This window comes from Macrotis lagotis, chromosome 8, assembly GCF_037893015.1.
Source record: "Macrotis lagotis isolate mMagLag1 chromosome 8, bilby.v1.9.chrom.fasta, whole genome shotgun sequence".
NCBI lineage: Eukaryota > Metazoa > Chordata > Mammalia > Peramelemorphia > Peramelidae > Macrotis > Macrotis lagotis.
The window spans coordinates 131,576,722-131,601,526 of NC_133665.1; the positions used below are offsets into that span (position 1 = coordinate 131,576,722).

The 24,805-nt window shown below is 38.0% G+C and overlaps 1 protein-coding gene and 1 long non-coding RNA gene across 4 annotated transcripts in view; one reads left to right on the top strand and one right to left on the bottom strand.

Moving 5' to 3' along the window:
• The window catches only part of NUP210 (nucleoporin 210), a 178,069-nt gene that overhangs the window by 75,689 nt on the left and 77,575 nt on the right, over positions 1 to 24,805 (top strand). For all 3 annotated transcript variants that reach the window (XM_074198373.1, XM_074198375.1, XM_074198374.1), the window contains 8 exons: positions 4,122 to 4,280; positions 4,950 to 5,018; positions 6,465 to 6,571; positions 7,471 to 7,611; positions 8,677 to 8,814; positions 11,223 to 11,378; positions 15,303 to 15,501; positions 21,357 to 21,502. In XM_074198373.1, the coding sequence (XP_074054474.1) occupies positions 4,122 to 4,280; positions 4,950 to 5,018; positions 6,465 to 6,571; positions 7,471 to 7,611; positions 8,677 to 8,814; positions 11,223 to 11,378; positions 15,303 to 15,501; positions 21,357 to 21,502 (1,115 nt within the window). The remainder of the gene's footprint in view (positions 1 to 4,121; positions 4,281 to 4,949; positions 5,019 to 6,464; positions 6,572 to 7,470; positions 7,612 to 8,676; positions 8,815 to 11,222; positions 11,379 to 15,302; positions 15,502 to 21,356; positions 21,503 to 24,805) is intronic.
• LOC141496153 (uncharacterized) lies at positions 7,595 to 11,511 on the bottom strand. Its single transcript, XR_012470959.1, has 3 exons — positions 10,731 to 11,511; positions 9,072 to 9,407; positions 7,595 to 7,675 (listed from the first exon to the last, which is right to left on the bottom strand). It is a non-coding gene; the product is annotated as an uncharacterized LOC141496153 (long non-coding RNA).

The following is a 24,805-nucleotide window of genomic DNA, read 5'->3' on the forward strand; positions in this document are numbered from 1 at the left end:
ATATCCAACAAAGGAGATTAAGAAGGAACAATCAGACAAGTAGTATAGGAATCAAGAATACATTGTCATAAAACCTTAGAGAGAAGAGATTATTAAAAGAATCTGGAAAGAATAGAACCACAGAAAGCTCGAGGAGAAAGATATGTAGGAGGAGAGAGTGATAATTGTCAGAGGTGGCAGAGAGGTCAAATAGGATGAGGAATGAGATGAAGGAGTCAATACAGAAGAAAAGATTGAAGATGAAAGTATAGGTAGGGTTGGGAAGAAGAGAGATATGATGAAATCTAGCAAGGCCCCCTACAGAAGTAAATGACAGCACATTGGTGAATTACTGGTCAACAGATTTAAAACTTCCAAAGAAATCAAAGAAATTGAAGACTAAGAAAATAAACAATTGGATTTGGAAATGAGTAGATTATTGATCACTTTAAAAAGAGGCAAGTACTATAGGCAATGGACATATGGGAAGAGATCAGTGGTACACATTAAAGAGTTAAATTTGGTAAGAAACACCATGTCATCCTCTGAACCAAAGGGAAAAAGAGGAGGCAGTAGGTGAAGATTTAAAGAAGCTTTAAATATGAAGTAGAGGAGTTGATTGAATTGGAAGTTGAATTTATCCTTTGGGAGTAAGATGGATGAGATGGAGTTGGAATTTGGTGGACAGCAGAGAAGATTTAGAAGATCATATTGTTGGATAATAAGGAGTTAGCAAAAAATTAATAACAGGATTGTTTTTGCAGTAGTGAGAGCAGGAGAACTTCAAGGATGCTACTTTAGGGGAAGGTATTTTTTTCTAGATTTCTCTTTTACCAAAAATATCAAAGAATTTGGTGTTTCAAAATATATCAGATATAGGAAAGTTAAAATATTTATGAAATCTCATCTTTGGCACAGGCTTTACATTTATGAAAAATGTGTTTGTTTGAAGGAACTTGAATAGAGTTAATGAATGCTGTCAGCTGGTTTTAAACCAGTCTCCTTTTTTGAATAGAAGGAGAAGTTGTTCTCCTATGGTAAAGTTGGTATTTGGTCTCACTACATAGTGGGATTCAATTGGGATGGTCTATATGTGTTCATATACGTGAAGATAGTGGGAATTGCCTGTTAGCCTGCCTATTACCCTGCCTCATTTGTAGCTCCCTGGGAATCTTTGTTATTAAAATTTTAAAGACCATAAAGTAATTAGAAGTCTAGATTGAAATTTTAAAGAAACCTATAGTTGTTAATTAAAGTTAAGACTTTGAATATGCAGGATTATTTATACAATGGTGGGTTCTGTTTAGATTGTCTTATCTTTGCTATACTAGATCATACTTAAGAAATTAAGAAATTCCATTAAAAATTCTAAATTGAAATTCTTTTTTTTTGCATTGATGAGATGTAGTTAAATTTATTGATCTGGAGCCTTTCAGGGCCTAGGTTTCTACCCAGTATGTTTTAATTTTGTGCTGTAGATAATGAGCTAAAAAGATAATGGTAAGAGAACTGAGTAAGATTTGAAAGGTAAATATAATTCCATTATCACAAGTAGTGAAAAATTCAGAGAAAGTACCTTATGGATTGTGCATCATTAATGTTGTCCATGATCTTTGTTTAAAGAGGACAACATCCTTTATATTGTGAGTTACTATCTTAGTGTTCATATTTCTATAGGTTACATTACTATAAATTGAATCCATTGTCAGTATAATAGGGCAGGAAGCTGGAAGAGGATACAGAGTGGGTATGCAGACCACCCCAAGTGACTATGTCTTTTGAGCACACTTGCCACACAGATCCTTGGGACACAGTGGTCAGCATCTTCAAAGAAGGCTGCCATGTTTGTTTTGGTGATAATCTGCATTGGATTTCCATAAATTTATATCAGTAACCAATTCAGCCAGGTCTCTGAGTGTGTTCCTTGGTCCTAAAATAGCATTTTATGTTATCTTCTTGTTGGTCTTTGGGGAATTACAACTGAGGAATTGCACGTGCATCCCCAATGTTGTGTGAATATGTCTCTGGCCATCTTGCTAGGGGAGTCAATACATCTGTATCTAGGATGCTTTCCTCGTAATGATAACCCAGTTGGAGTCAGCATGAACTATGTTTAGTCATTTCCCCATGTTAGGGGTTTGCCCTTGAAGTTCCATCAAGAGTACCTAAATGGTTTAAAGTAGGCACTAAATGAATTCTTCCTATGGATCCACTTCCTAATCTGTAAAAAAGAGACTAGATAGTCTCTAATAACTCTTTTAACTCTAAAATTCTCTAATAATTACTTATATGATACCTTATGAAAATCAGCCCTTAAGTGTTTTGTAAGAGAGTGTTATTTAAGTGGATTTTTGCTGAATTCTTTTGTTAATTAAAGGATCCCTTTGTAGAGAGACTCATCAGTGAGTGAATGGGGTAAATTGAAACTTTCATAAAATTGACCTGTCCTCCAGCTGATGGCACTTGAGAAGGACACAGTCCCCAACCTCCTATATCACAGAAGGTGATCAATAACAGAGCATCATAAGATCACCAAGAGCTAGAATAGATCTTAGATGTCATTGAATATAACCTTTTTATTTTATCAAAGAGGAAACAGACACAGAAAGGTGAATTAAATTGCTCAGTCATATTGTCAGAATTCAAACCTAAGTCTTCAGAATCCTAATTCAGTGTTCTTTCCATTATACAGAGTATCACATCATCAATTTGATTTGCTATTTGTGAACCTGATTTGGGCCCATAATTTAGGGCATGATTCCTAGGAACTGTGAAAAATCTCCTTCACTGTAATATTCCTGGTACCTGTATCAGGGCTTTCCTTTCTCATGTCACTCAAGTACACAGGGCAGGAACCCCCAGTACAGGTACCTTGTCTGTTTTACCTTAGTATTTCTCCTCCTCTATAGTAATATGTGTACACCCCAATCAACCAATATTTATTAATTAACTACTGTATATTCAGCATTGTGTTAGGTGTGTGAATAGAGACAAAATGAATAATCCCTGCTCCTAAGAAGGTTTCTTCCTTCTATCACATAGTCAGAATGAGTTTTGGGAAAGTATTTTTAGGGATAAGGAGAAACTGACTCTTTGAAAGTGGGTTAGAATATTGAAATGATGAAGCTTGAGTTGACAATTAGATTTTTAAAAATGATTTTCAATACTTAGTAGCTCATGCATTCTGAGTATATGGTAAAAAAATTATAAGGAATAGAGCTTTGATTTCCCACATTGCTAATAAATGAAAAAGAAGAAAAAATTATCAGTGACAGAGTTAGTTTAGGCTCATAATTTGGAGCATGGTTCTTACTTCTAGCAGTAATGTTGCTGGTTCCTTATATCATGACTCTCCTTTCTCATGTCACTTGAATTAAGGGACTTCAGTGAAAGGAGATCAAATCGAATATTTCACCCTAGCCTCCTCAAACAATAAAAAGGGCTAAAACTGGTTTCCACCTACCTCATAAGGGAAACAACTGTATACTAAATCACAAATACTACAACATAAAGCACAGTTCCTTAAGAAATCAGCTGTCTCTTACCCTGCTAATTTATTAGTTGCTCCAAATTGTACCTGATAGAACAGCAAAAAAAAAAAACAAAAAACCCAGGAAAATAAAAACCCAAGGTTGATGGGTTATCAAGATAGTAACTTCCAGAAATTAGGATAAATTCCCTATAAATTATTGACCCCAGTTCCCTCAAACCAATGAAGACCATTGTTCAGGGGCTTTTTAGAAACCATGATTGATATAGCTTATTCAGCTTGCCCTATTCCTGCTCTCATGATTGCATAGCAATGAACTCAAGTGATCCCCTAAAAAATCTTTCCCTACTATGTTGAACAGAAATGACTCTAATGCCCTTATTCCTTAAGGAGTGGGGAAATTTTTTTCAAAGGCTGTAGTTCATTTAAAGGGGGAGGGAGGTCCCAGGTTGCTGATGGCTGTTTTTCTGTGGATTTCTTAGAGAGAGACTGTCAGCTTTTTCCATGAGGCTTGACAGTTTGATTTTTGCTTAATATTCCATTTTTTAAATGTATCTGCTGTCATTAACAGAATTTATACATCTTGGCAAGGGAACTGTATTATTGTTCTGCATTTTTTTTCTCACTCTTGTTTTGTCTTTTCCATGAACAGAATTAATGATGCCTTCTGATCAGTATGAACTGCAGCTCCAGAATAACATACTTGGCCCCGAGGGAGATCCAACGCGGCCTGTCGCCAAGTTGACTCAAGCGACATCAACAGTCACTGCATTGCAGCAGGGGCAGACTAACCTGGTGCTGGGACACAAAAATATCCTGAGAGAGAGAGAGGGAGAGAGAGAAAGAGAGAGTCTGTGTCTGTGTGTCTGTGTACACATGTACTCATACCAGCATGTACTTCAGTTCCCCAAATACTTTTTGATGTGGAGATATTTTTCTCCTCCAAACCCATGACCAGGCTAAAAATATCCCTGCTTTCTCCCAGTGATCTGAAAAAGTGTCACCAAATCACACACCTTTCCAGATGACTCACTCACTACACTAGTTAAAATCCTAGAAATGAGAAATAGCAGATAAAGAGACTATTCTTCCCCTTCCTCCAGAATCTTCTAAAGGGCTTACAACCCTTTCACAATGGTGATTGGCAGAGATTATTGGGAAATTCATCAAGAGATAAGATAGCTTCTACATAGACCCAAGGGATTCTGTGAGAGTTTGTGGTTGTTTTTAGTAAAGAAATCATTCTGTTGGTGTAAAAAGCATTCATTGTGTTGTCTAGAGTTCAGGGAAATAACTATTCCAGATTGCCAATGTGGAGAACAGCCAGAAGCAATTATATATTTTTAAAATTATTTTTATATCTTTAGAGATCTGGCCTCTAATACAAATACCAGTTAATCAGTCAAACCAAAATGAGCTTAGTCCCCTTCCAATAAGTTTATTTTCTCCCACTGGCTTTGTTCCTTAATTAAGACTTTAGGCATTCGTATGCAGGGTGCTTCCAGATTACCCAACAGCACGATTTATGTTGTGGAACCTGGATACTTGGGTGAGTACCAGAAAAATCAGAATTTGCTAGAATAATTCTTAAAGGGTTCATTCTTACACATATACAAACACATACATATGTATATGTATGTTTACACATACATATTTGCATATAAAAATCTGTTTTATATGTCTGCAATTTATCATGCATGTGTGTATATATACTCATGAACATGCATATATACTTGCATAAATATAAGTTTGTATTTATGTTTATATATGGTGATTATCATATATGGTCACATAATCTCATATAAGATGATTCAACCTATTTTGGCCCATGTAGACCTTGTGGGACTTGTTAGAAGTTGAATTGAAGTCTTTTAGTTGATCTCTGGATCTCTCCCAGATAGTTACCTTTGGGCTATTTTCTTCATACCAGTATTTCCTCCAGGGCAGTGTGCAGCCATATGGGAGAGGGGGGAAAGCAGAAGATAAACCTTCTCAGTTTGATCCTTAGTGACAGAGAGGGAGTGGAAGTAAGTCTAATGAAACAGAGAGAGGCTTTGGGGATATCAAGAAAAGTTTGAAGATGACCAGGACTGTTCTTATGGGTTTCATAGGTTACCTCAATTGCCTCATTGGAAAATTTACTCTCTGGTGCTCCAAAGTTTCTCTTGGTTTCATTCTATTTCCCTCTTCTCCTTGGGAGAGTAAGCATGATGGGAGTATGGAAACAGAGGCACTTTATTCCATGAAAAAGTGGGGTTTGAGAAGAAGAGCTCAGGGTAGAATAGAGGAAAAGGGAGAAAGAAGCTGAGGAAGCAGTAGGAATTAGAGACTCTCTATAATAACCATTTGAGAGAAGTTTAGGACACCTATCATTTTGCAAATGTACCATTTTCATGCTTCTATTTGAAACCATTTACACTTTAAATGTTCTGTGAGGCTTCAGTGATGTCAACCTCTGATACCTTGTGTATTGATAGATACCATTTCAGTCTTGCTGCCAAAGATTTGGAATTTTTTCATGGTTAGAATTAAGGTCTTTTTGAAAATATGATTGTCAAATTCTTATCTTGATTGACCTGAGGTAGCTCAGTCTGAACTTTTGAAGTTTGTTCATAACATTTTAGGTGTAATTGGTTTCATTATGGGTCATTAAACTGAACTGTGGTTTCTGCTTATTCATTCATTTGCCTAGAACACAGGGCTTTCTCAGACAAAGCTATCAGTTTAAATCTTCTACTTACTGGCCAGTTTCAATCTTTGTCACTGACCCCCATAATCCTGGAAGTGAGTTGATCCCCATAGCTGTTTAGTAATCTCTTGAATACATGATGAATGGGAACCAGTAAAATGAGGATGATTCAGTATAAGACTCTCCCTGCCTTTTGTCACTTTCTAATGGTGGATCAGTAGCACTCTCTCCATATAAAAGGGATGATAGACAGCCTTCTGTTTTGTAGATTAAATGGTCAAGTTGCTCTTCTTCCTTTTTTTATAGGCTTCACAATTCATCCTGGGGACAGATGGGTCCTTGAAACTGGCCGACTTTATGAAGTCACTATTGAGGTGTATGATAAATCCAGTAACAAGGTGTATTTATCAGATGTAAGTACATCCCAAGGAATAATTCCCTGCAGTGTTTCTGGATCTAATTTGAAGTCATACCAACCATGAATATAGCAACTGTCCAAGCATCCCCCCCCCTTGAAACTTTTGAGTTCTGAAGAGTTTCCAAGAGGCCACTTCATTGGTTAATGTCAGAATCCTCTACCTACTGATTAGTTTGTCAGACTTTTAAGAAGGGCTAACACCACTCAGGTCATAGAGAATTAAGTTTATGCACATTAAGCCTTCAAACTCGAAAGAGGTACACATTGGCTGAAGCCAAATTCAACAGTTATTAGAGGTTAATCTTTTTTTGTAGACAGAAAGGGGGAAATGCTAAAGGTGTAATGCTCAAAGTATAATGAGTAATAAATAGTTTAGAGTGAAGATCTCTTGCCAGTTGCCATGTCAGGAGTGCTTGAAAAACTGGTTTTTTGGTTTTGTTTAAGTTTTCTCAGTAACAATGATATCTCAAGGGTAGACTCTATATAGCCAGAGCCAAGTTAACTTTCCAACTTTGGTAACTTGTGCTGTTCTAATGAGCTTCTCTATAAAAAAAATGCTAGCCAAATTAGAGAATTTCCCCACATAATTCCTGCTATATTTTACAAACTAGAATCACATGATAATAACATTTTTTTCTAGTTCCATGATGGTATAGTCTGGTTGATATTTTACTACCTTTCTCTGGAATAAATATCCAGGGAAAGGAATGTTCTCTCAGAGAAGTTCCTCTATTCCATCTTCTTATTCAGTTGAATCAGCAAGACTGATTTTTTTTCATCTTTGAAACTAGATTTTCTGATGCTTTGATATTAACTTTCTTTTTTCTTTTAAATGAAACTATCTTATCCATTCTTCTATAGAGAGCTATTAAACTTACCTATTTTGATTTCCAGAATATCAGAATTGATACTGCATTGCCTCAAGAGTATTTTGAGGTGTTTAAGTCCTCTCAGAATGGTTCATACCATCAAGTAAGGGCCATAAAAAAGGGACAGACAGTGATTGATGCAGCCCTTACCTCCGTGGTGGATCAGGTAAGCCCATCCTGATGAATCCTTCATTTTGCCTTCATCTCCCATCTTCAGTCTTGACAATTACCTCAAAAGGAAAGAAATGATGATTTCTGGGTGAAATCATAAAGACTGATGTGCTTTTCTTCCTTTCCTCAAAGAGTAAGCCTTACTAGGATTAGGGGCAGAGAAGAAAACACTAGAAAACACTGTTTTGGGGAAACTTTTGTGCAACCTTTGGCCTATTAGGAGGCTGCTATGTCTAGATATGTTTATGATAATGAATAATGGGGGGAAAATCTCTTTCCCATGGTGGAATTCATGTTTTCTTTCCTGTAAATTCATCATCTGGCACAGAATGACCACTTTCTCCCTTTTTTTTCCTTTCCTTCAAGTTTCTCCCACCTACATTTTACAGGATTCCATTTGATTCTATAAAAATTTATTAATTGCTTGTTATATACATTAAAAGGGATTGAAAGGTAAAAATTAAATGGCCCCTTGTCTTTAAGGAGATCATGTATGTTCTCCTTGTCTACTCATGATAAGTTTAAAGAATTTATGTGGAGTGGTTACAGTACCTACACAAATAAATTAATACAACATAGACACAAAGTAATTTAGAGGGAGAGAGAAAGAGAGAACATTCATCTATTGGGAGAGAACACTAAAGGTTCTGTGTACCCTTGTTCTTGGTGGAACCCAAAGTGCACTTGGAAGGAGACTGGGATTCTGTGAATCAGATGAGGAAGAAGAGCATTCCTTCTTTAGGAAATGCCCCCAGTAGCATCCCTTTTCTTCATAGACCCAGTGTCACTTTGAAACCTATCCTTGGGAAAATGCAGGGGGGGTGGGTTTAGAGTTTATCACATTGTTTGCTTGTGGGCATGTGTTAGTTTGCAGGGCTTCTCTCTCTCTCTCTCTCTCTCTCTCTCTCTCTCTCTCTCTCTCTCTCTCTCTCTCTCTCTCTCTCTCTCTCTCTGATTTCTGGGGACCGGGGGTGGGGAGATGTGTGAGAAGAAGCCTGTTGATTTGAAAGACAATGCAGATGAAATAGTTGCCATGGTGACTGCTGCTTTCCCATTGTAGGATGGAGGGGTTCACACATTACCAGTGCCTGTCCGGAATCAACAGGAGCTTGAAATTTATGTCCCTATCACCCTTTCACCGAGCATCCTGACTTTCCCATGGCAACCCAAAACAGGAGCCTATCAATACACAATAAAGGTAAAAATGTCAACCACATAAAATGATAAGTGCTTAATTATAGTAAAGAAGTGTCACTAAAATCACTAAAGGTATGCTAGTCATGAATATTTTTCAGGGTGACCTACAGTGTCATCCTACTAAGTCTTCAACCTACCTTAGTGAACTTGAAATGAACTTTTGAAGTTATTTGAGGAAAAATTTAATGCTAACTTAAACTGGTTTTTCCCCAGTAAATCTTTTTCTGACCATTTCCCTCTAGAAAATGATTTTCTTACCTTCCTCTGCCTATTTTGTGAAAGGTTTGTTTTTCCCCTAAGACTACCTAGGAAAGATAGATGGCAAGGTAGTATAGCACCTGCATGTTAGACCCTTGTAACTTTCTACTTTTGGAGATAACTTCATCTGTTTCTTAGACAAGGTCCAGCTTTGTTTTTCTTTTCAGGATAGATAAAGAAGTTCCATTTCAGGAGTAAGACTAAAGTAGAATCCTGAAGATAAACCTGGGTTGAGATTAAGTTCTCTCGATGATTTTCAAGTTTCTTGAATTTGTTGTTTTCCATTCCCAATGGTCTTGGATATTCTGTTTGTCCTTCACTGCCCCAATTCCTATGCTGACACATGGAACAGAATAGTTATTGAGCTGGGTGAAAGGGAGATGTGACTGAATCTGATGATTCTTATACACTTCCAGCCCTTGTCTCACTGGAGACTTCTACCTTCATGTCCATTTCCTTCCTGCCTGAAATCACAATTCATGAATCTCTCCCTTTCACCATACCCAATTACTCAGATTTTAATTAAATAAATGGCAAATGTCACTACAAGTAGAGGTTGATTTACTGAGCTGATCTTAGAGCAGTTCCATCTCTAATAAGGACTACAAATGAGAAAGGAGACTGTCATTGGGTCTTACACAAACAGCTTATGCTTATCTTTGTGATGAAAAGTGAAGAACAAGGACAATAGACTCCATTCCCATTATCAGATAAAGTTTTGTTGGAGCAGGAAATCTAAGCCAGCTGTTCCCTCTGGCCAATCTGTTCCTTTGCCTGCCTGGCTTTCAGGCTAGAGACTGGGTGGCTGTTTTCTGCTTTAGGAAAGACACTTATGTTTGCTGTGTTGCTTTGGCAGTGCCTGCTTTCCTGTGACTGCCTAACTTTGGAGCATTCCCTCTAAAAATGGAATCTGGTATTGGGAGAGAAGGAATATAGGAATATGACTTCTTCTGATCTATTGCCTTCTGAAATCGTCTTCTCTGGTCCTTTTACAAAATCAAAACAAAATAGAACTCAGGAAGTTTCTTCTCCTTCTCCCCCACCCCATGTTGACATTAAATATTATGGTTCAGATCCAAGGAATGAGGGTCACCATGTCCCAGATCTGGAAATTCATTCATATATTCACAACGGGTACTTCCTATACAGAACATTGTCCTCTATTCATCCTTGAGGGAGATTCAGGGATAAATGAAACATGTCTCCTGCTGTTACAGAGCTCACAATATAGCAGATTCCCTCCTTTAAAAGGCTTAAAAGGTAGGTAGTTTGGAATAGGTCAGCCTATTCCAAGTCTTGAGTCTGGAAGACCTGGCTTCAAGTTCTACCTATAAAACATATTGACTGTATGCTCCTGGACAAGGTAAGTGATTTGACAGTACCCCTGACAATTATCTAGGACTAGAATTTGTAGCCATTGTATATCTCTGTGAAGGGAGTTACTATACCAACTTCCTAGTTGATTTTTATCACTAATGAAATCAGAGATCTAAACCTTCCCTACCTATACCTCCCAGAAAGGATTCAGATTCCTAAAACTTTGGGATGACTATTATTTATTCCTCTACCATGCTTTGTTTAGACCCTGGATGCAGATGAAATTACTTGTTTGTTTTGGGGACAAAATATAAAAGTATCACAATGAAAAACACAACCCACCTCAATTTCTACCTCCTTCCAACAGTTGAAGGCTAATGTGCCTAGCATCTTTATCCAGCTGTAGTAGGACCCTCCACTGTCCAAGGGTCTAGGTCCAGCAGCCTGAGTTTGAAGTGGTGAGAAGTGGTTCATGTGGGCCAGACCTCTGCAGTCCTGACCACAGAGGCTGTGGCATCAGTCATCACAGGTGGCTAGGTAGGCCACATCTCAGAGTGGTGCACTTCTATCAGATATTCTAGGAAAGGCAGGACCAGCACGCTGTTGAAATAGTAACAGATGCCTAGCTGAGGGACTGCCAACTTCTGCCTGAGAGGAAGAGTTTCTTTTGGTAGGGACTCTTGATTTGTAGGGTTTGTGCTCTGCTTCTGAGCTGCACTTTACCCCATTTTGGCAGGACTTCCTCTGCTGCACCTGCCCACATTTGTGAGCCATAAGGTACCTTAGGGAAGGAGAGGGGTCAACATGTCTAACCAATGTTTTCTTCTTTCCCAGGCCCATGGTGGGAGTGGCAATTTCACCTGGTCCTCATCGAGCCACATGGTCGCCACTGTCACAGTCAAGGGTGTGATGCGAACCAGCAGTGACATTGGGGTCAGTGTGATCCAGGCCCATGATGTGCAGAATCCCTTACATTATGGAGACATGAAGGTATTGGAGTGAGATCACAGAGACTATGGACTACATGGGGAGGGGAGTGTTCACCAAGTCAATGATTTCACATTGTGAAGGGCTATTCATCCTTAAGATCAATCAATCAACAAAAATTTACTTAGTACCTACTCTATCAGACATTATCCTAGCTTGAGGGATTCCAAGTCAGTGGTTCAAAAGGCATTTTGGGGACCTTTCTTTAAGTGAAAGGGTAGAAGGAGGGGGTTAGTGTTAGAAAAAGGCTGCCCTGGATAAATACTCCAAAAATATTTTTGAAATGTCACAGATTTCTTACAACTTCTGAGAGATGGCAGAAGACATCATAAGCTACCCCTGTCATTTATCTGCATAGAGATTAGCAGAATGGTGATGTACTTCTTTTAAACCATTATTGAATAAACCCTATAAACAAGCGGTCACATTCATTCATTCATTCATTCATTCATTCATTCATTCAAGAAATGTGAATGGACAAAGCAATCTTTTACACTTCAGAGAATCTAGATTCATATTTTGCTTCTGATCCTTATTGCCTATATAAGGTATATCATATATGGGTATATAATACAGGTTGTTACCTATACCTCATCTGTAAAATGAGGATGCTAACTAGATGATAACAGAGATCCTTTTCAGGTCTCCATATGTATGATTTGGGATCCTATGAACTACTATATATACAGATTGTGTTAGATATTATGAAGAAGATCTAAAGAACAATATGGACATTGTCCCTGTCTTCAAGGTTCTCATAGACTGAGATTCTTGTTTCCATTGAAAGACTTCATTCCATATGAATATTTTTTGGACCATGCAACAAATCTTGGCAGAATCTGCCTTGATTGGCCAGTCAAGTTGGTTGAGTTTTTCACACTTGAGCATTTTGAGGGATACTAAATATCATTTCACATATGCAATAGGAATTGTTCTGTTTGGATTGAGTTTGGGAAGGAGTTTGATCTGCTGGCTTTAATTTATTAAGAACTTACCATGTGCAAGACAAGGCAGTGGATGGACAAGGAAGAAATACAAGTAGTCATATTCTGATAGTAGACATTTTTCAACATAGAACTATAAATAGCAGTGTGATATAATGAAAAGAGCCTGCATGTTAAGAGTCAGAAGACCTGGCTTCAGGCCTGGCTCTGCTGTGAGTGAGATCTGGGATGACCTCTTGAGTCATTTTAACTTCCTTGCAATTTAATCATGTCATCTCTAAATTAGGATCATAATATCTGCCCAACTACTTTACTGAGTTAAAAACAATATAGTGCTATATAAATGCAACGTGTTATTTTTATATAATGACCAAATGGCCAAAAGCTTTGGAAAGTCAGCAATAGAAAGTAAATATCCTTTCATTGTTTAACTCATCAGTTTCTTCAACACACTGGGTAGATGATTTTCAAAATATAAAGACTGAAAGTGAGCATTTTAGAGCAGATGCAACATCATGAAGAGTTACCAACACCCCCCCCCCCCCATGAAAATAACTCCTAAAAAAGCAGTGCATTATTGTACCTCTTTTCCATTTGGCTAATTCTGTTTTTAAGGTATGATTTTCGTTAGTATTTTTTGTTCCTCTTTTTTGAAACTGTTAATTATCATATCATAATTTTCTTCCTTTGCTTTCATTTCTTTACCTAATTTTTTCCTTCTACCATTCTTATTTAATTTTGAAAAGAATTTTTTAACTTTTCTAGAAATTCTTATTGGTTTATGCCCAATTCACACCTTTTTTCTTTGAGATTTTGTTTATAGCTATTTTTCCTTATTGTCTCCTGAGTTTATATATTGACCTCTGTCACCATGGTAGGTTTTTTTTTTTAATTGTTGTTTGCTCATTCTTAGTTTTGTTTTGTTTTTGTTTTTTTTTGCAAGGCAAATGGGGTTAAGTGGCTTGCCTAAGGCCACACAGCTAGGTAATTATTAAGTGTCTGAGACTGGATTTGAATTCAGGTACTCCTGACTCCAGGGCCGGTGCTTTATCCACTGCGCCACCTAGCCACCCCTGTTTGCTCATTCTTTCCACCCTATTTCTTGATTTGGATCTTTATGTTAAAGTTGGGCTCTGTTCCTTCCTTGGTGGGGAGAGGGTTACTGTCTCAAGTTTTAGACTTTTTTTCCCTCTGCTGTTTTCAGAATTAGTTCTGAGGAGTTGAAAGTTTTTATAATTCTAAGATGGTGTAATCTGGGGAGAGGTGTGATCACTGTATTCTGGTCCTTATTCAGGAAGAGTCCCTGATCCCTTGGAATTCCAATCAGTACTGAACTTCAGGACCCCCTTCTCCCTTGGGACCAGAAAAGATACCATTCCTTAGGGTCCCTGACCCCATAGGTCCCACAGTGATACTGTCTCTCAAGGTTTCTACTCCCTTTTGACCAAAACTGCTCCTTTCTGCCCTTGAACCATGACTCAGAAGTGGATATAGGCAATGGAATTGCCAAACAGCATCTGGTCCTCTGTCCAGTGCTAGTCCAGGGGTACCCTGTAATCACTTTGTGATTAGTTGCCAGATCCCCTTATGTCTCTGACTTAAGAGATCCCAAAGTCACTTATGTTTTTGTCACACCTCTTTCTCTCCAACCACCTGTCTTGTCTCGGGCTGGAAGAATGTCTCACTCTGACCTTTTGTTGACTCTGCCACTTCAGAATTTTATTGGTGGCTTTATTTTAAAATTCTTTGGAGAGGAATTTTGGGAAAGCTTACCTGAATTCTTCTCTACATAATCTTGCTCCCCCCCTCACTGTTTTTTTTTTGTTTTGTTTTGTGTTTTTTTTTTTTTTTTTGCAAAACAATGGGGTTGTTAGATCACACAGCTAAGTAATTATTAAGTGTCTAAGGCAGAATTGGAACTTGGGTCCTCCTGATTCACTGCATCACTTAACTGCCCCTCCCCCATCCTTAATGCTAGTACCTTTCCTCTGTGATTATCCTAGATTTATCCTGTCTAGATTTTATGTATACATAGTTATTTTCACATGTTCTCTCTTATTAGATTGTGAGCTACTTGAGAGTGGGGACTGTTTGTTTTTCTTTGTATCCCCACATGGGCTAGGTTCATGCTTTTAAATTGATTGACTGATTAATTCCTATGACTTCACCATCACCACCACTATTACTAATTATAGTGGTACTGATGGTGATGACAATTCACATTTACATAATCTTTTATTCTTCACAGCTCATTTTTCTTACAACAATGTAGGGGTAGTTAGTAATAGAAAATCAGAGCTTGAAGAAGCAACAATAGTATTTATTATAATTAGCATTCAAATGGTGCTTTAGAAATATTGTTCTATTTTATCCTCACAACGACCCTGGAAGGTGGGTTCTCTTATTTTATCCCCATTTTATAAATGAAGAAACCAGTTAAGTGGCTTGCCCAGGGTTCCACATCTGGGAAATAAATGTCTAAGCCTGAATTTGAATTCAGTTTTTCCTAACTTCAAGTCCGACACGCTGTGTCCTAACCACACAACCTTGGAGTTCACCTTGTCCAAATCCCGCATTTTTACAGCTGAGGAAAGTATAGCCCAGACAAGTTTAAGTGACTTGACATTTTATATTTGAGAGACTGGAATTAGAACCCTCAACTACACCACACTTCTTTATGGTAGCCCTAATTTCTTCAACACTTACTTTGCAAAAGGTGACTTCTAGCTTGAAAAAGACTTACATATTTTGTGTCTGAATTATTATCTTAAATCCACTTGCCATCTTGATATCCCTATGGAAAAGTCAACCTGAGGGTCACAATAAGGAAAATGGTTACAAAAGTTTAGGATTGCTGAGAGGAAAGAGGGGAGAATAGAAAATTGTAGAGAAAGGAGCAAATGTCAGATTTCATGCCCTTGAAAGAGAAGTCCTTATGCTAATCCCTTATTCAGTAGTTCTGCCCTTTATATCTCCTCCTCAGGTGTATGTAATAGAGCCCAGCAGCATGGAGTTCATACCCTGCCAGGTAGAAGCTCGGGTGGGTCAAACCCTGGAGCTTCCCTTGAGGATCAATGGTCTCATGCCAGGGGAGGTCAATGAGGTGGTCACTCTGAGTGACTGTTCACACTTTGATCTGATGGTGGAGGTGGAGAATCAAGGGGTATTCCAGCCACTCCCAGGTAAGCCAAGAAACTCTCTAGATTGGAAGGTCTAAGCAAGAAGACTCATGCAGTATCATTTTTCCTGATAACAGCATCAAAAATAGTAATTGTGTGGATTATAGGGGAGGATGGAAAGAATATGCTCATTCTGTGCCCATCAACATTGCCAATCACAACTCATCCTTACCTTCTTATCTTACATGACTTTCAAATACTTCCTTTTATAGGTTCACTATGGTGTCCATCCTGTCTGCTCAGGGACTTATTTTCTCTTGAAATTGTGAGGATACACGGGAAGAAGATAGTCTGTCTCACTATGAAACCAGCCTATTTCTTTTTAGTTATATATTTCTCTGTTGACATCCTTTACCCTGGGTCTTCTTTTATTTTTACAAAGACAGAAAATCACAGAACTAGAAATCAAATCCAGTTCCATTACTCAAAATCCAGAGTTCTTGCTGGAGACTTCTAGGACCTATACAGGACTCCTTGTCTCCCCTTCCTCAACTTTAATCACATTTTAGATGTTGGCAGGGATGTGCTAGAGCCAGTTCCAAGCCCTTATGAGCACTTACACCTTTGGAAATCATTAATCACTACTTTAGTTGATTGCCTAGACTTAAGAGTACAAATTATGTAAATTAAATTTAAAAGTATATTGTGGATGCAATTTTTTTTCCCCACAGAGAGCCCTGCCTTATTTGACCCCTGGACATTGGGTCCTGACAAAGGATGAGCTTATGGTGGACTATACTAGTTAATATAGTCTATAACTGGTACAAGCTGCACTATTCCAGATATACTCCAGATCCCATATAACTTGAGCTTTTGTCTAATTTCCTTCTGACATCTACATGACCTGATAATGGTAGAATTCCAGTGTTGTTTATTTCATGTTCACTGACTGCTACAGTGATCAAGTCTGAGATGGTTGTCTCTAAAAATTGCAAAAGTCCTTGGAAATAGGCATTCTGCCCCAAATGAAGCTCCAGTTTCTGATGTGGTTCCTTTCTAGTCCTTCCTTGTTTTCCTGGAAAAAGGGAGAGAGCTCTGTTTTCATTATCAGAAAAACCACCTTCTTCTCTGTTAAAGGATAGGGAACCATCTGTCTAATGGTGACTGTTTATCAGCATTTTTCCTCCTATACCCCATCTCCAGCTGTTGCTACCATTGTCAAACTAGCTGTTGGCACCCAAAATGTCTCACCTGCCTTTGAGGGTACAGGTAATGCTCCTGCAATCATTAAAGGCCAATTATGTTGCCAGGGCTGGGGGTGGGAGGGGGGGGTTTGAGCTAAGTGTTTTCAGTAGCTGGGATGCAGATATACCCATCCCCTGGAGTACCTTTCCTTCTGGGTCACTGAATGTGTGTGTCATATACACAAGGGATATCTGTAGGCAATTCTAGAATTAGAGACCTTCTTAATGAGAAAACTAGTAGAATTAAGTATAATATATGCTTATTGTGACTAAATTTCTACAACTGGGTAATGACCATGAGCAGTCAGCAACTGAGTTGACTATCTCATTGTTGCTCCCATAGTATTGTGCTCAGGAATCTGGTTATTTAATGTTTACAGATACTATGAACTCAGTACATCAAAATGAGATATATTGTACTTAGTGAAATAACAATTTGTGCTTATGTTTGCTCCTTTTTTTCTTATTGTCTTTTTTTTTTTTAGATCTCTTTGATGAACTAATAGCCCTTAATGAAGAAAGCATCTCTTGGTGTAGTAAATCTCTCTGGTTTTGGTCTCTCAATTCTCTCCACATCTATTTAGTTCATTCTGAAAATACTACTGGAGTAATCTTGCCAGTATTTCACTTTAGTTCTCTGATCAAAATCTTTTAATGACTCTGTCAATTTTCAGCTGAGACCATTGGCATATCTCAATGGAAGGCAGGGAAGCCACCATAAGCAAACGTCAGCTTTCCAAAAGCATCATTGTGGCTTCATCTCCATAGAGACCTGAGAACCCACTGGATTTCTTTGTATGTTAGATAGGATACATCCTAGTTTGTTCCCTGCTTGTCATTTCCCAATCCTATTCCTTCCATTCCCTAAGATTCAGTATACAAACTCCAATTGATTGCGTCTGACTTGAACTTGGTGGACATTTCTGGCCTTTTCTTTTGGACCTCTTTCTATAGGATTCTCTCTTCACTTTCATTGATTGACACTACCCTAATGCCTTTTTAACCTAATCCAGAAACTTAGCGTTGCCTCCCAGACCCTTGATCTCCTTTCCAGCCTTGTCTCATACTCCTCATTTTATGCACTTTACATTCCAATGAGATCACAAGACTTAACTGTTCCTCAGCTCCTTCTTGCTTCTTCCTTTTCCTTGGTTTTTGTTCCATGGCCTATTTTTCCCTTTTGTCTCTAATAGACTTTATTGTCTTCACGTGTTTGGGGTGCTACTATTTCTTTTAATATGAGCTCAACAAGTTTAAGAAATGAATATTTCAAAAGACAAAGAAGGAGAAGAGATTATATTTGGAAACTGTGGATTTCTATTCCATACATACAATTTTAAGAGAATGTTTACTTTATTGAGTACAAATTTAATCCATTTGAAATGAAACTGCTCTGTGTCCTTCTGGATTTTCTTTTCTTTTATTCTTAAAATAATTTTTCAGTGATGCTCTTTTTTTTGTTACTATCTGTACCACTCCCATTTTCCCACTCAATATAAAAGTTTTCCTTGTAACACAAACAAAATGGTACCATCTTTTTCAGTAGCTTTCCATGATTTCCTAAGCTGAAGGACATCTCTCTGTCTCTAAAATTTTCACAACTCCTCCTTTATTCCCATTCTACACTTAGCCTATTCTGATTTGTATGATATTTATCTGTGTATTTTTCCCTCTCCTATCTCTCCTTCTCCTAAACCATAACCTAACTGAGTACAAGGAACATATATATGTCTTCTCTTTACTATCTTCAGAGTACCTAATGGGAGACCTTGCATCTAGTAGGGGCTTTATAAAATATTTAATTTTGAAACAAGCAAGCTATTAGTTTGAAAGAGAAAGAGCAAAAGAGTTCTGTCATAGGGCCAGCACAGTGATAACATGGACATTAGCTGGCCAGTTCCTCAGAGCACAAAGCTGGCAAACAGAGGTCTTCTACATATCCCTCTTCTCCCAGGGAAGGGCAGAATCATTTCGAGGGTGGTTCTATACCATTTGCCTGAGATAAACTCTACATTTACAGATGGTTGATAAATGGGTACTGGCTTGGTACACACTCTAGCAATAGTAATAATGTATTCAATTTCCCTCAAGTTTTCACTAGCTCATAATTTCTATTAGCTTTCTTTTGAGCTGTAGGTAATGCAATTAAGTCTTCCCTTCAAATTTTCAAATAGAAATAGAATTTGGGAATTGATCTAGTCCAATCCTCTTCATTTTATAATGGAGCTCCAAGGAGATCAAGTGATTTGTTCTAGGTTATACAAGAACAGACAGGGATGGTATTTGAACCCTTGTACTCTAACTTCAGAGCTAATTCTGTTTCCCCCCCGCCCCCACTATACCACTCTTATCTCCTACTGAGGCCCAGAGAAATGAAGAAGTGATTAGAGGCATCTAAGTAGTATAATGGTTAGAAAGCTCTGGACTTGGCATCAGGAAAACCTGAATTCAAATCTAGCTTCAGACACTTGCTAACTGTGTGACCCCAGGCACATCACTTAATCTCTATCTGCTTCAGTTTCCTCATATGTAAAATGGAAATAATAATGATACCTCCCTTGTAAAGTTTTTGTGAGGATTAAATGAGATGATATTTGTTAAGTGCTTGGCACTTGATAGAGTCTTGTTTCTTTCCCTCCTAATCCAAGAGCACTTTATTCACAGCCCCATATCCTAATAGTTTACCTTATTGCCTCCTAAAATTCAATCTTAAAGGAACCATGAAATATTCAGGTAATGATTTTTCAATTTAACAAATACTTAGGTAGGATCACGAGGTCATAATTCTGGAGCTCAAAGGAACTTCCGAAACCATCCAGTTGAACCCCAACAGGTGCAGAGACTGAGACTAAAGGTGCTTTAGTTGACTGCTGGTCATGTAAGTTGTTAGCATCAATGGTGGGGCACAAAACTAGGCCTTCCAGTCTCAGAACCAGTGGGTGTCCTCCATTGCATCATAAACTATAAAAGATGATTCTTTTCCTTTCTTGGAAGATATTGGGTCTACAGAAGAATTTAGAGCCCCCATTTTCCCATCTTCTAACCCAAAGCCACTGAGCACTCACCTTCCTCCTGCCTACAGCCCAGAAAGGATTGAGCATTCTGTTTTGTGTTTCCAATTGCTTGCCGAGCTGTTTTAATTTAGAATGACATGGAAAAACAACACCGTGTTTCTGAGGAACACAAGCAAACTATATTACTGTCTCTCCCTTGAGGATGGCTTTGTGTGCTTTGTGGGCTGCCTAGGAGAAATCGAAATTTATTCAATTTATATATCTCCAGCACAGTAACTGTTTTAGAATTGGAGACAGTACATTATGGGGCAGAAGAGAGAATACTGTCATAGCAAGATCTTGAGACATAACGTCTATTAAAGAAATTTGCCTTTAATAGTGTAGAAAGAAGGGGTTCTATATACTGTGAGTATGTGTGAGTTGAAGGAAGGGCAGTGCAAAATCTTAAGGTTTCTAGAAAGAAAAGTTGTGGTTAGATTACTCCTACAGGCTTTTATCTCAGAATGGACATCAATCAGATTGCTCAGGTGGGAGATTTCAGCTTCATATAGTGTCAAGACTCCTTTTTATGTAACTGTTAATATACAGGAGCCACCATGAACACTTAATATAAAAAAAATAGAATTGCATTTTAAAAAATGCTTTATCAGTGAAAACTATTATGATTGATAGAAAGAGTAGTCATATCAATGAAATGATGACTGGAATTATCAAAGCAAACGGGGAATAATGATAATTAGACCATAAAATATGGAAAGTGTCTTATAATCATAAATTATTATTATTATTATCATTAATTTCAAGTGCTCACATCATATTATCTGGAAATTCTTGTGGATCTGATCTCGTAGAGAAAGGCGGATCAGTTCAGTTTCCATATCATATGAAAACTGAGTCTTAGGAATTCCCTTGATAATTCACAACCTTGAAATCCAACATCCATTTAAATAAGTAATTCTAGATCTCTTCAAATCTCTTGAGAATTACTTAACCTGGACCTGGAGCAGAATTTCGTTTCTCTAATAGTATCTCTCTATCTCTCTCTATCTCTTCCTCTGCCTTTCTCTTTCTCTCTTCCTCTTTCCCTCCTTCTCTTCCTCACTTTCCCTCCCCGTCTCCTGCACTCGCTCTTCCCCCTTCTCTCCTTCCTTTCCCCCTCCATCTTCCTTTCTCTCCTTCCCTCTCCCTGTTCCTCCCTGAACCTTGTCATAAACCTTATTTGCATGGAATCCCAGGCTTGGAGACACCACAGCTGAAATTTCCCAGTGCCAAACCTAACTGGAGCTCATGCTTTTCCCATCACACCTGCCTCCAGAATTATGGAAATGAGCAAGTAGACTTTGCTGGTCTGTTTTCCTTCTAGTTATATCAGCATTTTCTTCATGTTTTCCCCCGATAAATATCACCCACCATTTTCTTGCTCTACACCATCCTCCCTCCCACCCTCTGGCATTAGGGAATTTCTGTTTTCATTCTTCACTATATTAATTTCTGTAGCCACAGGGTGAAACTGTAACAGAACCAAAGTGTTTCTAAAGAAGATCTGATTGTGTGCAAGCATGGAATGCTTAGGAGTCTCTCTTCCCTGCGCAGCATTTTTCTTCACCCTTGCTTGAAGAATAAATATATTCTTAACTTGTATATGTATTCTTTCTGGCAGGGAGGCTCAAGCCAGGCTCGGATTACTGCAGCGGTGTCCGAGTCAGAGCTGAAATCCAGGGCTACACCACGCTCCTGGTGAGCTACAAACACGGTCACATTCACCTGAGTGCCAAGCTCACCATCGCTGCCTACCTCCCACTCAAGGTGAGCCCAGCTTCACAATTATTTCTTCTGCTTGGTGCTGAAAGAGATACAAGGTCAATATTATGGAGTTTTTCTCCTCCATGAGCTTATAGTCTAGTAGTGGGGACCTGATGTGGACATAGATAAATCTGTAACAGCTCACATTTATGTGGTGCTGTAGGATTTGCAAGACCCTCCACTTGTACCATCTCATTTGATCCTCACAACAACCCTATGAAGCAGCTGCCTCCCAAGAAGTTTTCCAAGAAATTACTCCCATTTCACAGATGAAGAAACTGACACCCAGAGAATTTAGGATTTGCACAGGGTCACATAGTAGGTATCTGAAGTGGGGCTTCAACCCAGCTCTTCTTTACTATGGTATCTGTCTCTCCTCTCTGCTATTCCCAAACTCAGTGGAACATGACAAGGGCAGAGGAAAAGTACAAATCAGAGGGAACAAAGATCATTTCCAACTATAGAAGGATCAAAGGAGATCTTGGAAGAGGGAATAATTTATAGAGACTAATGGTCTAGACATGAAGCAAAGCCAGCAGGTCCTCATCCTGTAAGAAATCAGTCCAGACAAAGTAAAATCACATTTATATGATACTGATATATTAAGAAATTTGAAGCATTCCCACAAGATGAACACAGCAGATATTATCATGTTCCTTTGATAGGAAAAGAAGTTGAGCACAGAGAATAAGGAGTTTGCCTAGAGCCACTGCATAGGTGGATACCATGTTTCCTAAACACTGGCTACATATGAAAAGTGTCATCTATAGGTACATGTATCGTGATGCTATACTTTCCCTTTAGAACAAAATCTTAATTTGCCCAAATCTGAAAGAAACTTTCCTGTGTAATGAGTCTTCTCAGCTACTGTCAAGAATTTGTTTATTCTTTCATCTTAATACACACACACACACACACACACACACACACACACACACACACACCACCTCCTCCCCCCCTTCCATCACCTGCCCTCAGGATACATTGAACCCAGTCCTCTTTGTAACATGATATAGTTGTAAGAATACCACAGTTTCCACAATTGGAGGCTCTGGATTCAAGTCCTAGCTTTTCTACTTAGTATCTGCATATGATCTTGGATAAGTCACTCAGTTTCCTCATCTCTAAAATTTTGGGGGGAAGTGGATTGGGTAACCTCTAAAGTCCTTCCCAGCTCTAAAACTTTGATTTTGTAATCTTATAAATTCAGCTTTGTATCTAAGTTGTAGACGTGTTTTTTGTGTGATTTTGTGTAAGGGTTTGTCAAGATAGTCTTCCTACCTTTTATGTCTCATATTCCTTGTCTCTCTCCCCTACATTGTAATTTATATACAAAACCATAAGGAGTTGTCAAGGTTAAATGTGATGAGAATTAACTCATTTGATTTTAGTAATCTTAGGATCTTTCCTATTATTGAAAAAAAAGAGAATGGAATCCTTTCATCTCATTCCAGTATTTTACAAATGTTCTTCCTTTCTTTCCAAGAAGAAAGCATACTCTTCCCTTATATTGTCACTCTCCCTTATAACTTGTTTCCTAAACTCTCCAATGTGACAATCACTTTTCAATAAATAAACTCCCTTTACTTCTTTTTTTTGCTAGATAGAATGTCTATTCCCTTGAGATTTCAGCATTTGTTTCTTAGCTTCTTGAAGACAATGTTGCTTCCATCTATGTCATGTTAAAAATGAGGAAACTGAGGCCTAGGAACATGATATGTCTTGGTTAAAGTCAGATAGGTAGCATTGCCAAGATTCAAATGTGGACTCTTTGTCTTCAGATCTCATGTTCCCTCCATCATGCCATGGGACAACATAGATGTCCTCTAGTGCTCTGATTAATTTGCCTTAGCCTCCAAGTATGTGCTTCTGAAAGATTCTGCCTAGCTCCTAATCCCAGGTGAATTAATGTGAGCTGTTCACAATAATTCTGTGGTTTTCCACTCATGTACATTAGGCATGACAGCCCAAGTATAGAGCAGTGTCCTGACCCTGTACTGTAAAAGAGGCTTCACAAATCATCCTCTGCCCAATGACCGGTGACAGACAATAGCTCCACATTGCAGAGACAAGGGTCTCCTTTCTGGATGCATAGATACATTCCCAAGACCTTTGCTTAAGAGGAATGCTATCCTTAAGGAGGATAGCTGAGGACAGTTTGCTCAGGCCTGAAGCTGACCCCATTTTCCCTCACTTACTGAAATCAGCTAATGACATCAAAGACAGCAATATCAGCATACTTCCTTTACTTCTCAGAGCAAATCCTTTCATCTCACTTCTTCCAAATGGGAGTGGCACCCAGACATCCCATCACCTTATTAAACCTGACTGCTGCCAAAGACTAAAGAGGATTGAAAAGTTTACAAAATCTTATAAATTTAACATCTCTGGAGGAAATGTCACTCTAAATTCATGAAAAGTCTGGTTTAGTGAATTTTTTTTAAAAAAGGAAATGAGCTTTATTCCATTTAAAGTATATACAGTTTTTCTAGCCAACAAATTTTAATGAATTTGGGTGTGAATAATTTCAGTGAATAATTTGAGGTGTGACTTAATGTGATGAAATTGTCCTTTTTAAATAAACAGACCAACATTTAAGCATGCAAATAAATGTTGTTCCCTTTCAGAGTAGTCCCCAGTGGGGTGCTATCCACTTATTCCAATAGCCTTCATGTGACTCAGAATATTTCTCTTTTGGAATTGCTTTCAGAGCTTCCCTTCAAATCTCTTTAAATCTTCATTCTTTGATGTAGTAGATAAGATTTTAGAAATCAGTCTAAACTTATTCATAGTCAAGTCCTAGGAATAAGATGGATGATCTCATGGAGTGATAGGAATTTAGCAGTTTGGCAATAAGGGAGAGGCAAGTGAGAAACTTTCTTCAGGTGGTGAAAGCTGAATGCAGCAACAACAAAAAAATTTGGATATGCATCTTCCAAGGATGCCATGTCTATCTTGTTCTGAGTGCAAATTCAGCTAGTTACAGTGCAGGGGTTTTGCTTCTTAAAAATGAATTGTTTATTATATTAAAGCTGATTTTTTTTGTGATAACCACTAAATAAATGAGTTCTGAAAACAGTTTCCAGATTCATTGATTAAATGTATAATTTCCCACGGTGATGTATACCCAATTTATGTGTATAAATTTAGATATTGCTTTTTTTTGAAGAAATACCATATTACAGTTATTACTTTTTTAAAAAGCCTTATTACTTTATGAGCACACTCCCATTAATTATCTGCATATGGATGCTGCTGAAATAGTTTCAAGAGTGTTAAAATTGAAATTCTTTTCAGTGTTGAAAT